At 44.5% G+C, this 18,079-nt stretch overlaps 1 protein-coding gene across 5 annotated transcripts in view; it reads right to left on the bottom strand.

The window, feature by feature from the left end:
* NELL1 (neural EGFL like 1) overlaps nt 1-18,079 on the bottom strand; it is a 1,178,134-nt gene that overhangs the window by 222,688 nt on the left and 937,367 nt on the right. For all 5 annotated transcript variants that reach the window (XM_068260436.1, XM_068260433.1, XM_068260432.1 and 2 more), the window contains one exon: nt 14,342-14,437. In XM_068260436.1, the coding sequence (XP_068116537.1) occupies nt 14,342-14,437 (96 nt within the window). The remainder of the gene's footprint in view (nt 1-14,341; nt 14,438-18,079) is intronic.

The following is an 18,079-nucleotide window of genomic DNA, read 5'->3' as shown; positions in this document are numbered from 1 at the left end:
GCACAGAGAGGGAAAGGGAATTCCCAGGAAATATCAGCTGAGCCCAGATAATCGCCTGCATGGAGTCTGCACTGGCTGCCCATTCACCGGGCTGATGTTTACCCGCGACTGCTCAGCAACCGTCAGATTTATCATGTTTACAAAGGAGGACAGGGGGCAACCGGCAAACGCCTAGCCAATAAAGAAAGAATGAGATTAGCTGGAAAAGGGGAATTTTGTCAAATGTGCTTAAGACTTTAGCTATAATATTAAAATGTACATAGTAGGATAATGGCTATTTAAAGTGGTATTTCATTAAACTGCCTAAACTAAATTTTAACTACCTACTCTTAGGTACATAAAACAACATTTGAAAGTGTTGCCTGTGAGTAAAAATGTGTATTTTCAATACAGAGAGCAGCACAAGTTTGCACTGCTTTGCTAATCAGCAAATGGAATCATTGCCCGCTCTCCTCTCTTGAAATGACCTCAGCAGTTGCCACAGCAACATGTCTATTCAGCAGAGGAGGAGGAGGAGGAGCAGAGTGAAGGGACCAGGCAGAGAGGCTGGCCGGCAATCATTAGATCTGCCAATTAGCAGAGAATAGCAGAACGGTACAAACTTTTGCTGCTCTTTGCATTGAAAGCAAATGCACACACCGGAAATGCATTCAGATGTTCTTTTATGTACCTAAGAGTAGGTACTTACATTTAATTCCCTCCGTGTATCACTATGCCCACCCTAGTTCTGCTGCCCTGCCACACATTAGGTTCTGCCCACTAATATCGCCACACACTCCATGTTCTGCCCACTTTCCAAATGCCCTAAAGGGAACCTAAACTGAGAAGGATATGGATTTTTCCTTTTAAAATAATACCAGTTGCCTGACTCTCCTGCTGATCCTCAGCAAAATTCCAGAGTTGATGCAAAGCCGGGTTTTAATCCCTAAAGGGCAGAAATCACAATACATTCCTACAAATACTTCAATGGAGTGGTAATCTGCCTGCAACCTAATGTAGCAACAATAGCAGTAGCACTGTGCACCGCTCTGGGTGTCAGTGGGCTGAGGAGTGTCACACACAGAGGAATGCAATAGTACTATCAGAATACAGTGAAATAATAATGCATTGGAGTGTATCTGTGCCTGCAACCTAATGAGGCAACAACAACAGCAGTAGTGCACACACAGCATTGGGTGTCAGAGGGCTGTGGAGTGTCACACACACACACACACACACACACACACACACACACACACACCACACACACACACACACCACACACACACACACACACACACACCACACACACACACACACACACACACACACACACACACACACACACACCAAAAGAGACCACAGGAGACTGATGTACTAGCCCTCAAAATGGCTATTTGGGGTGCGCTCACAGCAAGTGAGGAACAAGAACACAGGCCTAGCTAATGCTTTCCCTACCTACCTGCAGCAAATCTGACCCTGCTCTCACTAACAGCAGCCAGCAGAGAATGAATCCAACATGGCCACCACAACTGCTTTTTAATAGGAGGGTGGGGGGTCCAGGAGGGGGTGCTAGCTGATTGGCTGCCATGTGTCTGCTGACTGTGAGGTAAGGGGTCAAAGTTTGGCTCATGGGGGGCGGGTCGAGCACTCCATATGTTCGCTGTTCGCCACGAACAGCGGAAGTTCGCCGGGAACTGTCCACCAGCAAGCTGTTCGGACCATCTTTACTGTTCAGTGGGCAACGGGGTGGAGAACAGACTGACTGATCTGAGAAGACTACAACCTATAGTAGTAACAGTCTGTGCAACAGGAAGTGGCTGTTCAAAGGACAACCGAGCAGTTACTTGACTGCTTACCTCTAGGAGGACAACCATATGTAACCTCTGAATGGGCTCCAAGGCTGATAGTGATTGCTATAGTCAAATTTTTTATTGACCTAAGGAAGTGGGCTCTAACTCACGATATGCATCATCCTTACCTTGTGCAATAAACTTAGTGAACCATATGGTTGTTTTTCTTGAGGTAAGCAATCTGGGGACACTCCACGATAGTAACGGAGATCAGGTCACTGACAGTACTGACTGTAATTACAGTCATTGGTCTTCATGGGGCTGTGTTTTTAGTTTATTCACTTTTGTCATACTGCAAGGTCCCTTTAAGAGGCACATATGGTAAAGATCCACCTTAGATCCCGTTTATTCAGTTTCATTGACTGGTACATAAGTCTCTTCCTCTTGCTTACAAAGTGCCACAAATCAGCCCAAGCAATGTACTATTAGCACGATGGAATAATTACCCGCAGATGCTAAATGCCTCTTTCCTATGGAATTTGTTCAAAGATCTCGCTGGCTGACAAATGCCGTGCCTCGATCAGCTAACGAGGTGGTGCCAAGTTTTACCCCATCAATTTACTGGTTACTGACGGTAAATGGTCTGATGCCCCCCCCTCCTTCCCCAGCTCTGATGACTACAGAATAGGGACACCAAGAGCCAAATATAGTGCAATAAGTACTGGTAGTTGAAATGAAGTATAATAGAGTAATAAGCTATACTCTTGTAATATATTGCTTGGTGGACTTCCAACTAACCGACTAGCGCCCCTCCAATCTGTACTGAACTCAGCTGCTCGTCTCATTCATCTCTCCTCTCTCTCTTCCTCTACTGCTCCTCTCTGTCAAGCTCTTCCCTGGATACCAATTAACCAGAGGATCCAGTTCATACTCTTAACTCTAACCTACAAAGCTCTCCACAATCTCTCTCCCCTGTACATCTCCTCACTAGTTTCCAGATACCAACCCAACCGCAATCTCAGATCTGCACACGAGCTTATTTTATCCACTTCCACAATTACTTCCTCACATTCACGTATACGAGACTTCTCACATGCCTCACCCCTCCTCTGGAATGCCCTTCCACAACAGATCTGCCACTCTCCCATTTTTGCAATTAGCGTTACGATGCTCAGGAGGTTTTGCATTGTCCTTGCAGCCCCCCCCCCCCGCTTATTTATTAATTTAAATGCGTAATATAGATACTAGCTAGCACTAGGCTATCCAGTATTGTTTGCCGCCACCTCCGTAACCCCACCGATCGCCTGCTGGATACATTACCATGTCGGGTTCCAGCGATCAAGCAGCCTCCCTGCTCAGCTCCAGTCTTCACTATGGGGAGGATCGTACATGACGTCATGACATCACCGACGTCAGGCGCAGTCCCAATCCTCCCCATAGTGAGGACTGGGGCTGAGCGGGAGGCTGCTTGATCGCTGGATCCCAACATGGTAATGTATCCAATGGGCAATCGGGGGGATTTTGGGCAATCGGGGGGTGCCGGCAGACGATACTAGCTAGTCTAGTGCTAGCTAGTACCTAAATTACACATTTAAATAAATAAATTTGTTCCGGCGATCCCCGATGCGCAGCAAAACCTCTGGAGGTTAATAGCTTGATATTGCATTATACCCCAGAGTATGTAAATAAACTTGTTCTATTGATTAATAGATTGTCTATTCTTGTGTCTGCTTGGAGGAGGTAAGTCCACCACTACCTCCTCAATTTTTAAACTTTGTAGATATTTTTATCCTGTTGGCGCTTCTGTATCCATACTATGATAACTCCGGTGACTAGTCCTGATCAGCACTTGGAAACAAGTTCAATATGCATATACTGGATAATATCCCTGCTGAGAAACAAAATGTTACGGCCCGTTTTCATTAGAAACATGCATATTTGCATGCTTTTTTTAGAACATGAATTTCATCTACGTACACATCCGTTTTTAACATTTGAATTCACATGCATAAGCACTACTTTTTTAATGTTTTTGTTTTCTTGTTTTTATTGACTTTAACCTGTTAGCAGTTTGTTATTTTGTTTGAAAGCTGCCAGCAAATCTCATTTGGAACGCCCATGAGAAGGAGACTTGGCCAAGCCAGGATATTAGGCAAGTTAGCAGACTTTGCTCCCCCTACTGGCCACCTGGCTTCTTTAGTAAGATTAGATGGGGAATGGGAGTGGGTGACGGGTGGGCCACCAGGACAATATCCAGACACCTGCCTAACAGAACATCCAGTTCTGCTCTCAGGCCAGATAGATAATAGCAAGGCTCCATATTATAATGGGAGATTTCTCAAACACTACAGGAGGCACAAAGGTGAAAAGGTTGGAGATTCCCATCTATTGAGATTGAGCTATTGAGCTCCAAATTACTGTAAAGTAACATTTCAGGAATATTAGCCAGACATGGGTGGTGGTGGTGGTGGTGGTGGGTATTGCAGTTACCACTACCTCTTTTTAATGTCTTGTTCATATTGCGTTCCGCTTGCTTTAGCGTTCGTGTTGGGTTTTGTTTTACGCAATGTTTTGATTCCCGACGCTTGAGTGGGCGTTGTGTTTTTGTGAAAAGCGCTTTTCTAAGCGCATTTCCCGAGCATTTTTTTTAATCCACTCCCTGACGCAAGTCAGGAAGTGAACTCTTTGACCCGGTAAATAATAAATACATTATTTGTATGTACTTATTCTTAAAAACCTGAACGCAATCACTGCACAAAGTGATTTTGTGAGCGTTTTTCCTATACCTTCCATTATAGGCAAAATCGCCTCAAAAATGGCCCAAGCAGCGCTTTGCTGAGCGGATTGGAAACTAACCGCTCAGTTGTGAACTCTCTCATAGAGAATCATTGCACAAGTGCTTTCAGGGCGATTTAGAAAAATCGCCTGCGCTTAAAAATAAATAAATCGCAAAACGCCTCTAGTGTGAACAAACCCTTATAGTTTGGCTTTAGTTGCCTCGTCACAATTGCAATGTCTGGGTTAAAGAATCACTACAGTGAAAAAAAGTGAGCAGTTAAAATCTGACAGAACAGTCAAGTTTTGGACTAGTCCATCTCCTCATGGGGCATTCTCTGAATTTTCTTTGTTTTCAAAAGCATTTCCTGAATGACAGCTAAGTCTAACTACCAAAATGTTGTGCAAGTGAGTAGGGAGGCTGGCTGGTAATTTACTATTTCGGCTGTTAGACTCAGCAACTGCCATTCAAGAAATGCTTTTGAAAACAAAGAGAACCCTGAGGCAGGGGACACACTTGTCTTTCAGTTTCTACACTTTTCAGAAAACTGAAAGACAAATGTGACCTCTACCTTACAACAGCTAATGTAATTTATAGAGAAAACTGACAAATTGCGCAAGATGTCATTTTTTTTTCTGCATGCAAAATCTGCATTAAAGTGTGACCTAGCTCATTGATTAACATGAGTTCTCAGTTGAAGTCAGTTTTTCTGTGCAGAAAACGCGTACGAAAGCCGGTAAGTGTGACCCCTGCCTGAGAAGTCACCTTTTTTTTCAGTATTGGTGCTTTAACAAGCTCCTCTGCAGCCAGAGCCGGGACAAGGTCCTCCAGCACCCAAGGCTGAGACACCAAAGTGCGCCCCTCCATCCCTGCCACCCCGGCCATCACACACTGATTGCTATTAGACTAAGAGGCGCCACAGGGCCCACAACCTCCCCAACACCTTAATATCTAGTTATATGGCTTGCAGTCACTGCCATGTATCCCCTTTTCATATTTCTTTCTGCTTCAAACACAATTAGGAATGACAGCTGAATGAGTTGTGCGCCCCCTCCTACACTGCGCCCTGAGGCTGGAGCCTCTCCAGCCTATGCCTCGGCCCGGCCCTGTCTGCAGCGGGCATTTAAACTCACCGGCATCTGCTGTGGTTTCCTGCCTGCCAGCTCACCGCAGAGCGCGGCTCATTAACCCCCCGAGGCGTGCCACAGATGTGCCGAAACAGTAACATGCCAAGATTTCAAGTGGGGTTTCACAGCAATTGCGGAAAGTGTAAGATAATTGCAGAAACTCACCCACCCTGGATCCAGAGAAATAAACTTTTTGCTCTTCTCATCCCTTTAACTGCTATTTTTTATTCTAATGTGCGCTGCGGCACCACATGATCCCTTGCCTGCCTCGTGCAGAGCGGTGCAGGCGGTTTTTGATCTTTACCTCATCTTAACATAGGATTGGCTCTCTTCTTCCACCCAGGGCTGGCGCTACCATAAGGGCGAAGTGCCCACCACCCCAGTAAATTATGTGCCCAGAGGCCTCCCTTCTAACCCCCGCAGCGTTACGGATTTAGTGGGGACAGGCACACACTCAACCTCTCCAAGTTCCAGGCGCTGCAGGTCCTTCTCTTTTCCCCAGTAGTGTCGGCGCTCTGCACTTCCTGATTCTCCGCTTGGGCTCTAGTGCCTGATGTGAGAAGCAGGAAGTGTGGAGCAGCAACACTACAGAGGAGACACAAGGACCGGAAATGCTTGGAATTTGGAGGAGGTGAGTGAGTGCTTCATCTCCCCACTGTTCTTTGTAACATTTTAACACTGGTGGTGGCAGGCCTGGATTTACATCACAGGAGCCTACAGGCACAGATGCCCCGGCATCCTAGACTTCACCCTCCATGAACCTACAAACACCCGCCAAACCACAAGTGTCCTGGCTTGTCCTGCTGTCACTTTTCCCTTACCTGTCATAGGTAGCTACAGGTGCCTCTAAGCATTAGGTAGCTCAATATTAAGTAGCTAGAGTAGCTCAATATTAAGTAGCTAGAGTAGCTCAATATTAAGTAGCTAGAGGTGCCCTGACTGAAGGGAGATCTCCTCAGTGGAATGCAAGAAAAAAATTATCTCTCTCTAAGGATTTGTAGCCAGGCATCAGCATGGCCTTGCCTTTTGTGTTCAACAGTTGTCCTACGCAGTGCGCAGTACAGTGTCCTACGCAGTGCGCAGTGCGCATGCGCAGTACAGCCCGGCGGACGTCCGATGACGTCATCGCGCCGCCGTGGGACGCAGAAGTCCCAGGAAATGGAGCGCAGAGGAGCCCGACCTGGCAGCCGGCCTGGCCAGGTCGGGTCGGGCACCGGAGACCACCGGGAGCCTGCGGAGCGGCGGCGAGGGCACCTCCTGCCTGCCACGGGCTGGAGGAAGCCCCAGGTAAGTGGAAATTTATTTTTATTTTTTGAATCCCCTCCCTGAACCTTCCCTTTAAAATGTTCATGTTATTATGGACAGAAGTGTTGGACAGAAGTGTTTGCCATGCAGCTGGACTGCATTATCCAGATGATCAAATTTCATGGGGAAGGGGCACAGACTGGATCTCTAGGTGAAGATTGCAGCTGAAGCAGTGAGAGTCAGCGGTACAGGAGCCTTTACATAGACAGAAACAACAAGGTCCCTCCACAGGACTGAGAAAACATTTGAGCTCAGCGTGGGGCTTAAACCATAGAAATCCACAAAGCTCTGGCCTGGAGCGGTGCTTATCTGCGATTCCCATCTGCTGTATCCAGAAACATTTCACACATTTCCACCTCAGCTTTCGGTTGGAGGAGGCGATGATACACTTGGGTGTCAGATCCAGAGATCCTCACAGTAGACTCGCCCAAGGCAGACTTGAGGCCATGCTGTCAGAATCAATTAATTAGCAGGTTTCCATGTATGAGGGGGAAGTAATTAGCACTATTACTAAAGGCTTAGTAACTCCTCTCGATGTGACTGGAATTCTGACGTGTTTCCGAGAGAATTAATATCGATTGCCTTCATGCAGAAGATATCAAAGATCTCACTACGGAGCAGAAGACTCTGAGCCGTGCTCGGGAAAGGAGAAAGCTTTGGGCAGTGTGTGGCAAGGGATTTAGAATATCTTTTAGGCTTTTACGACTGTCTTAAAGGAAACATGAAGAGAAAAGAGTGCTCTAAACTGATATTTACCTCAGTAGAGGGAAGCCTGTGGATAATCTACAAACTTCTCCTATCCCCTTCACCTTCACCAGTCCAGCCCTGGGGACCTTCCCCTCCCCCAAAAAACTCTTTGACAAATGCCTTGACAAAGAGTAGGCGTGGCCACACTCCCATCCCTAAATGAGCATGGTTGCGCCTCACGCCTGCGCAGCAGCACAGAGCTGCTTGGGATGGGCAGAAAAAGCGGAGTCTGGAGCGTGTGGCCACACTTGTTCACAGACGGGTTAGTGGCTGTGACCTTCCAGGGGGTATCGGTGTCTAATGGTGGTCTGGAGGAGGGCGTGGGAAGCCTCTGGAGGATCCACATTACAGAGGTAATTCAGGGGTTTGCTTTATGGATAGATTTCCCTTTTCTTCCTATTCCTCAGTAGAGATGGCCCAAATGGTTCGCCAGTGAACGGGTCCCGGCGAACTTCCGTGGTTCGCGTTCACGGAGAACAGCAAACTTTTCCGGAAGTTCGATTCGCCCCATAGTGCATCATTAGGGTCAACTTTGACCCTCTACATCACAGTCAGCAGGCACATTGTAGCCAATCAGGCTACACTCCCTCCTGGAGCCCCCCCCCCCCCCCCCTTATAAAAGGCAGGCAGCATCAGGCATTGGACTCACTCATGTGCCTGCAGTAATTAGAGAAGGGAGAGCTGCTGTGCAGAGACCTATAGGGAAAGTTTAGTTAGGCTCTTGTAGGCTTCTTAGCTTGCTCCTTGCTGATTCTTATTGCTAAAAAGCACCCCTCAACAGCTCTTTTGAGAGCTAATCTTGTTCTTGTGATCTTTTTCTGTGTGTGCGTGTGCGTGTGTGTGTGTGTGTGTGTGTGTGTGTGTGTGTGTGTCCCACAGACACTTGTGTTGCATAGACAGCCTTGGTAATTCCTACTGTGTGTGCCACTGCTAGGCCCAGCACATTCAGTGACTACCTGTGTGTGTGACGTGCACATTGTAATACCCATCACTGCATATACCTACCTGTTGTTCACAGTGCACCCACCTACCTACGTGAGTGCACACAGTGTGATATACCACTCCGTGCATAGCTGTTAACTGCACCTGTGTGACTGCACATTGTATTAGTCAAGTCAGTGCATACCTTTCACTTCATCCCCCCCAATATGGACAAAACAAAAGGCAGAGGCAGGCCACCTGGCAGGTCTGTTCGAGGTCACACTGGCGTGAGTTTGTGCGGCCCTCGACCAAAGTAAAGTGTTCAGAAGAAAGCATGTGCCATCAACCCCCAATATTGTCAGGACGTAGTTGACTATTTAACACAGAACACCTCATCTTTCTCAGCTTCTGCATGGAAGCGTGACATATCTTCCTCCTCCTGCTCTGTTTCTTGCACCCCACTTAACACTCAGTCGGCTGCCACCACCAAACTGCCATCACCCAGGGCTCAGCTGTGTGGAAATTATTTTGTGTGTCTGCCTCAGATGAGAGCAATGCCATCTGTACTCTCTGCCACTGAAAAATGAGCCGTGGAAAGACCAAGACCCGCGTAGGGACAACTACCTTACGAAGGCACATGATTACAAAGCACAAACTGCAGTGGGATGACCACCTGAGAAAAAGCAGCACACAAAAGCAAAGCCACACACCGCAGTGGAAGATACCAGGCCGCAATTTTTTCTCAAAAAAGGCGATACCTAAACTGTACCGTGATGTTGAAAGGCAAGTGGTGACATCTCTGGCCCACAGCGTTGGGTCAAGGGTCCATCTGACCACGGATGTCTGGTCTGCAAAGCACGGTCAGGCCTGCACGAAGACTGCCGCTCTGTCTATCAAGCTGCATTTGTGGTGCCTCAAACGCTGCTTGATAGACAGAGCGGCACTTTACTTGGCCTGAGGAAGTGGGCTGGGTCCCACGAAACACATTGCCAGTGCTTAATTATTATTACATTTCTTTTTTCTAAATTGATTTGTCGTCTATGAGGTAAGCCACCTCTTCCTTTTGAATGTTATTGTTTATAAAGTGTTTTATATACCTATTGGGCGCCTCTTCACCTCCTAGAGTTCATACACGGTTTGGTATACCGTATATACTCGCAAGCAAGCCGACCTGCATGCAAGCCGACCCTCCAACTTTTACCTAACAAAACATGAAAAAATGATTGACCCTCATGCAAGCCGAAGCCCTGGGGGGAGCAAAGCAGGGGCAATGAATGGCCACACAATGCTGGTAATAGAATGCAATAGAAAAGGTGACCACCACTCGGTCACTAAAGTGCAAAAAATAGGCAGGTCCATAACAAAATGTAAGTGCCAGTCGCATACAATAACCACAGTGAGCAATGCTTTAGCGTCAGGCCGCCGCCGACTACCTGTGTGTAGCTGCCCGCTCTCCTTCGGCCCCGATCAGCTGGTGGTCTCTGAGGAAGCCGGCAGTCGGCCGGCGACACACATGTGAGATCCTATCTCCTCCAGGGTGGCTGCGGCGTAATGGTGGCTTGGACGCTCGGGGCCCACACACAGGTAGTCGGCGGCGGCCTGACACTAAAGCTCTGCTCTCGCCGCGGACATCCAGCGGCTGCAGCTATACTCTCCGCCTTCCGCACCCGATCTCTCAGCTGCCCGCTCCCCTTCGGCCCCAATCAGGTAAATAATTGACTCGCATGCAAGCCGAGACCCCCACTTTTGGGCCAGTTTTTGGGGGTCAAAAATTTGGCTTGCATGCGAGTATATACGGTAAGCTAAAAAGAATTGTGGCATTTAAAACACATCTTACCAGCACATGAAATACAAAAAAAGTGGCATTAAAAACCATCTTACCAACAAACAAAATAAAAAGAATTGTGGCATTTAAAACCCATCATATCAGCCCAAGAAGTTAGAATCCTTGTTTGAAGAGAACCCGAGGTGGGATTTACTTATGCTAGTGGGGCACAGAGGCTGGTTGCACACTAACACCAGCCTCTGTTGCCCCATGGTGTGCCTCCAAGACCCCCCTGCGCCCCGCTATACCCCCCGCAGTGCTGGTGACACACAGCGTGTCGCCAGCACAATGTTTACCTTCTCCTGTCTGTTAGCGCCGCTCCCCCGCCTCCTCCGTATCGGCGCTACCCGCCCGCGTCACTTCCCTCCAATCAACGGGAGGGAGGGGACGCGGGCGGGTAGCGCTGATACGGAGGAGGCGGGGAAGCGGCGCTAACAGACAGGCGAGAGGTAAACATTGTGCTGGCGACACGCTGTGTGTCACCAGCACTGCGGGGGGTATAGCGGCGTGCAGGGGGGTCTTGGAGGCACACCATGGGGCAACAGAGGCTGGTGTTAGTGTGCACAACCAGCCTCTGTGCCCCACTAGCATAAGTAAATCCCACCTCGGGTTCTCTTTAACAACTATCCGCATTATCCGCAGAGGCTGGTGTTAGTGTGCACAACCAGCCTCTGTGCCCCACTAGCATAAGTAAATCCCACCTCGGGTTCTCTTTAACAACTATCCGCATTAGCGGCATGTTTTCTATGTCCCGTGGGAAGGCTGTTCCCATCCCAGGGGCGTAGATATACACCTCCCACCCCCGCTCGTTCCCATGCATGTTCTTGCTGCCAATCATTAGAAGGGAGATCAATGAATGGGAATGCAATTCCCGAGTCCCCGTGTCAATGATAGTCAGCATCAATGAGATGCCGCGGTCATTGTATCAAATAGAATTACACTTACACACATTACTTCCAGTTCACGTACTATTATTACGCGGCAGGAAGAAAATGTGTGAGGACATCTTGTGGCCAAATAGTTAAATTACACCTACACACAATTATATCAATAAAAAAAAATACACATAATTTTAAATTAACTACTAACCTCTTACACTCTCCCATAAACACCCAAATAAAAGTTTAGCATTAAAAAAATAATAAAAAATACATATATATAGTTACCTTAGGGACTGAACTTTTTTTTTAATATGTATGTCAAGAGGGCATATTACTGTAATTTTTAAAAATATGGAGTTGTAAATAGTGATGGATGCAAAACTGAAAAAAATGCACTTTTATTTCCAAATACAATATTGGTGCCATACATTGTGATAGGGACATGATGGTGTAATAACAGGGACAAATGGGCAAATACAATATTTAAAGAGAACCAGAGATGAAGCACCCTCATGTATTTTACCTTATAAATCAGTGGGAACATGACAGTAAACACCTAATCTGCTCTTTGTTACATTGTTCTCTGTTTAATTTGCCTGTTATCACCTCTAAGATAAGAACCCCGACTAAGCAGTCGGCTGGCTTTGCTACAGAAAGATTATAGCTTAGACTGTGTTCTTTTGTGTCTTTTCAAGTCCAAGCCTGCCCCCTGCTGGCTTTGCTCAGAAATCATTATAGCTGAGTCATTATAGCAAAGCCAGACTCAATGCACAGTCCGGGATTCTTATCTCAGCTAGATAACAGACACTTTTAGCAGTGAGGATGAAACAGAGGGCAGGGTAGGTGTTTTCTCTAATGTTCCCACTGATTTCTATGGTAAAATACATGAGGGTGCTTCGTCTCTGGTTCACTTTAAGTTTTAATTACGGTAGCATTTTATTTTAAAACTATAATGGTTGAAAATGGAGAAATAATTATTTTTTCAATTGTTTCTTATTATTGCCATAAAAATGCATTTAAATGCATTTCTTAGCAAAATGTACTACCCAAAGAAAGCCTAATTGGTGGCAAAAAAACACAAGATACAGATTGTTTTGTTGTGATAAATAGTAATAAAGTTATTGGTGAATGAAAGGGAGATGCACTGAAAGTTGAAGATTGCTCTGGTCCATAAGGGAAAAAAAACCCTCAGTAGTTAAGTGGTTAAAACTTCTACTGATTTGAACCAATGTATACATTTTTTTCTCTGTTTCTGTTAGACTTTCTGTATGCGAAGCCACTCATTAATACAGTGACTAGAACTGTGTCCTCATAAGCAGAAATGTGTGGGCAAAAGGGGACCAGTATATTTATTTCTGATTTTTATTTGTAAGAGGAGAATGAGGTTGGGCATCAGGCAGGATTTGGGATCTGGAGAGGCCAGTGGAACGATAAGAGGTTCACTCTGAAATCCCTAAACTTAAACAGCAAAACATATTGGAGATAGGATTTGGTCTGCAGCCAAGTAGCTGGAAACCTGGCACCAGTGCTTAACTCCCCTACGGCAAATACACACAGCCGAGCTTGTTCTTCTGAAACTGTACATGGAAAATTATTTTCATAACAACATGGTGAAGGTATAGGCAAAGACCTAGAGCAATTACACGTGAATCTCACAAGACTGGGATGTCGGAATAAATAGATTGAGTAGCATCTTGATGTGGGCAACCAATGAGGTTCCAGGATTCAACATTTTACCAACAACTATGGAAAAAGGAAGCTACAAATGGAATGGAGAGAAGGTCAGGTGTAGTAAGCTGAAGACTTCATAATCTGATCGGGAAAAACTGGCCTTCTTTCATGAGACCTCCTCCATATTTCATTGTAACATAGTTTGTTTAAAAAAATACATCTATCCATCATTTTTAACCAAAGAACAAAACAAAAAACAAAAAAAAACACCATCCTGAATCCACACATATTCAAGGGGAAATTAAAAATTTAACAGGGCCTGGGCCAATTAGCCTTAAAAGGGAAAAAATACTTACCGGCTCCAGATATTGGTCGGATAAATGCATGGATCCACTTTCCCGGGAATTCCCCAGTAATTATAGCAATGGATGCCCTTCAATGCAAGGAAAGCATCCAAGCCCTCTTTACATGCAGATATAGAGTTTGCCATAACTACTTCCTAAGGTAAGATATTTTAGATTTTAACCACTCTCACTGTGAGAAGGACCCCTTTCTAAATAGATGGCAAAAAAGTTTTTCCTCCATACACAGATCATGTCCCCTTGTCCGTCATACAACCCTAAGAACAAAAAGCTCATCTGCCATGCTTTTTGTATTGCCCTCTGATGTATTTATACATGTTAATCTGGTCACCTCTCAGTCACCCTTTTCCAAGCTAAATAAGCCCAGTTTGTTCAACCTTTCTTGGTAAGTGAGCTCTCCCATTCCTCTGAATAATTTAGTTGCCCATCTTTATATGCATTCTAAATGGCCAATGTCCCTTCTATAGTGTGGTGCCCAAAACTGTATTCTATACTCCAGGTGTGGCCTCACAAGTTGAACCAGGCTGTTATGAAATCCAAATACTGATAATTCAAACTAGCAGACCTTCTTCCCAAGGAGACTCCTCCAGAATGTTCTCTTCAGTTTAGATTCTCCATAAACTTGCTACATAGGCGCCCTTGCCATCATATTGACTAAAATGCATTTGGATGCTAGCATGCAAATCTGTTATTTTATCTGATGGCACAAATACCGTATATACTCGAGTATAAGCCGACCCGAGTATAAGCCGAGACCCCAACTTTTGAGCCACTTTTGTGGTCCCAAAAACTCGGCTTATACACAAGTATATATGGTACAATACCAATTTAAAATGAGAAAAAAAGGTGTATACAACTACTGTGAACAAACCTTCCTTTGAACACATGACAACATGTAAAAGATAAGACCACTAGTTGGAAAATGACTAAATAAGAAGCTGATGGTTACCATACCTTTCTCACAGTGTACTCCAGTAAATCCTGGGGGGCAGACACACTTATTTGGGGCCACACAGGTTCCTCCGTATCTGCATCCTTCCTCGCAAAAAGCTGCAAATAACACAAAAAACACACACATTTTACATTTGTTTTTGTTTAATAAAACATTAACTACAAACATATCACACAATGTTATATTTCTTTAACCGGTTCAGCCCCACAGTGTCGAAAACCTCATGCATCCGAGCAACGTTCACCTCCCATTCATTTGCCAATAACTTTATCACTACTCATCACAATGAATTGATCTATATCTCGTTTTTTTCCGCCACTAATTAGGCTTTCTTTGGGTAGTACATTTTGCTAAGAATTATTTTTTTCTAAATCTATTTTAACAGGAAGATTAAGAAAGAAATGAAAACAATGTATTATTTCTCAGTTTTTGGCCATTATAGTTTGAAATTAATACACGCTACCGTAATTAAAACTCATGTATTTTATTTGCCCATTTGTCCTGGTTGTTACACCATTTAAATGATGTCCCTATCACAATTTATGCCGCCAATATTTTATTTAGAAATAAAGGTGCATTTTTTCAATTTGCGTCCATCACTATTCACAAGCTTATCATTTAAAATACTATAATAAGATACTCTATTGACATGCATATTTAAAAAGTTCAGACCCTTAGGTAACTATTTATGTTGTTTTTGTTTTTTTATATTGCAATTTTTTATATTTTTTTTTATAAAAAAATGTATTTAGGTAATTTTTGGTGTGGGAGGGAAACAGCAAATTTTAAATGTAAATGAATGTAATTGTTTAAAAAAAATGTATGTGAGTGTAGTTTTACTATTTAGCCACAAGATGGACACAGTCAAAGTCCTGGATGTGAACGATCTCGCATCCAGGAACTACGGGAAATTTTTTTTGGGTGGGGGCAAAAAGATGGCGGTCTCTGATGAGAGATCGTCGGTTTTTCTGTGGGGGAGTTAGACCGGTGAATGGGAACTACATTCCCATTCAATGATCGGGGGGCTAGCAGGAGGAGGCGGGAGCGAGCGGGACCGCTCAGCAGCAGAGCCTATCTGGACGAACTTACTCGTCCAGATAGACTGAACTGGTTAAAGGGGCACTATGGCGAAAAATTTTAAAATTTAAAATATGTGCAAACAAACAAGAAGTACGTTTTTTTCCAGAGTAAAATGAGCCATAAATTACTTTTCTCCTATGCTCCTATGAGATATCCGGATAGCAACTATCTGGGTATCTCCTGGTTCCGGATTTGAGAAGCTCTAGTTCTAAACTCAGATCCATTTTAAAGTGGACCTGAACTCTTGCACAGAACAGAAGGAAAATGTAAAGAAATGCATCCTGTATATATTTAGAGAGTTTAGCCTGTCTAATTCCTATCATTTGTGTCTAATCACTAGTTGTAATTTGATCACTCCCCTGTGTCACATGACTGCCTATGGCAGATAAGCCCATTTGAAAGCACAGGCCGGTAACAATATGTCTTCTTCCATGTATAGGGAAGTAGAAACTGCAAATTTATTTTAGGATTTGTATCAGCTGTAACAAATGCATGTTTTTTGCTTAAAGAGACTCTGTAACAATTTTTTCAGCCTTAGTTCTTCTATCCTATAAGTTCCTATGCCTGTTCTAATCTGCTCTGGCTTACTACAGTCTTTCCTAACTGCACTGTCTCTGTAATAAATCAATGTATCTTTCCTCTGTCCTGTTTGTCGGGCTAAAGCTTGAGTGTGTGGAATGTGCAGGGCTGCTTGTGATTGGCAGAAGCGATACACACCCTCTGCAGGCCCCCTGCATACTCTGAATGACTCATACACTATGCTTAGCTGAGCCTATTAGAAGCTGGTTAGTTTGTTTGTAAACACTGCCTAAAACTGTTAATTACAAGCCAGGATTGCAGCAGAGAGTGGCAGAAACAGCACAGAGGGGCCCAGGAGAAAATAATGAATAGAATGGTATGCTTTTTATTGTAAGAATATTAGAGTACAGATTCTCTTTAAAGGTTATTATGCTGCTGCTTATCTTTTAGAGCAGAGAGGAGTTCTGAGTTCAGGCCCACTTTAAATGTATACTGCATCGGAATATATTTTCTAGAACTTTTTTTTTGACACGGGTGATGGGTAGTGAGTGCCTTTGCCCTCCAGCATTTATTTTGTCCTCTACAGGCTATATACAGACTATATACAATATTTAAAAATGGGCAGCAAAACAAACAAAAACCTTGGCACTAGAAGGACTAATATCTGCAATGTAAGAATTAAAAAATTCTCTCTAAGGGCTCATTCACATTAAGGGCATTTTTGCCCTTTTTTCAAGGGCAAGCGTTTTTCAAAATCACCCTAAAAACGGTTGTGCAATGATTCTTCATGACAGAATTCACATCTGAGCGGTTCATTTCCGATCCACTCAGATAAGCGCTGAGCTGCATGGGCCATTTTTGAGGCGACTCCCCCTCAATGGGAAGTATAGGAAAAACGCAAAATGCTCACAAAATCGCTTTGTGCAGCGATTGTTGTTAGCGTTTTTAAGAATAAATACATTGTATTTATTATTTTCCGGTTCAGAGAGTTTACTTCCTGACTGATGTCAGGAAGTGTACAAACACAATCGCAACCGGGAATTGCAAAAAAAAAAAAAAAAAAAAAACGCCACAAAACCCGCACAACGCGAACGGACACGCGATGCGAACGCAATGGGAACAAAGCCATAGGAGGCAAAATTACTGTTTGTCCCAAATTCAAATCAACAATTACAATAAAAAAAGTCTATTACGGCATAACTCTCAGATACCTTTTACTACACAATTAACTTCTACAGCATACAAGCCAAAAACGTATTCATACTACCCACTTTTTACAATACTTATCCTATTCCGCGTCAGAAAAGCTTCTTATATCTCTATATTGCAGTATATACTGGTATATAACCCAGTGATGTTTAGCCTAGGCTATGATGTCACACAGCCTACTGCCTCAGCCTCCTTCGCTCACAGCAGTTACACCCGAGAGGCAGGACAAGGCCCCATGGAAACGGATGCCACAAAGAAATAGAAGAAAAAAAGTCCCTACCGTGCTGCAAAAGCTGCTTATTGGCTCAGTACCACCGCACTCATGCTAGAAGAGGAGTGGGGATCACTGACAAGCAACCTTTTGGTCATCTTTGGAGGGTCTGTGAGTGCTAACAGGGAACCAGGGCTGTATTTTTGATAAGGCCACGAAGGTCCAGGCCTTGAGCGACTGCAGCCTAAGGGGGCACCTGGACATGAGAGAGGGATTTCTACATATGAAGGAGGAGGCTGAAAATGGGGAGCAACACATGAAAAAGGGAAACTAATGCTCAAGGGAGCGGTTCATGAAAGAGAGGGCTGCTGTACATGGATGTTACACATGGGATGGGAGGGCCACATGGAATGGGAGGGGCAATGCTACAGAATAAAAGGGGAGCAACAACATACTTGGCCTAGGGGTACAAAATGTATAAATCCAGCCTTGCAGAGCCCCCTCCCCCTCTCCTCTTCTTCTGTTTGGGTACACTTTAATTATGGTATCTAGCGTTATTTTGAAATATTTTAAAAAGATTTGCGTAAGTGCATTGGAATTGTCAATTTCTGCATTTACAGGGGGAAAAAAAACAAAAAACACAGAAATAAATAAGAGGAAAAAGTTTTGTAAAATCCTTACAATGTATGGAGTAAACTCGGAATTGATTGTTCGTACTCAA

This window comes from Hyperolius riggenbachi, chromosome 11, assembly GCF_040937935.1.
Source record: "Hyperolius riggenbachi isolate aHypRig1 chromosome 11, aHypRig1.pri, whole genome shotgun sequence".
In the NCBI taxonomy this organism is placed as follows: domain Eukaryota; kingdom Metazoa; phylum Chordata; class Amphibia; order Anura; family Hyperoliidae; genus Hyperolius; species Hyperolius riggenbachi.
The sequence above is the reverse complement of the archived record's forward strand: the minus strand, read 5'-3'. Positions and strand labels throughout refer to the sequence as shown.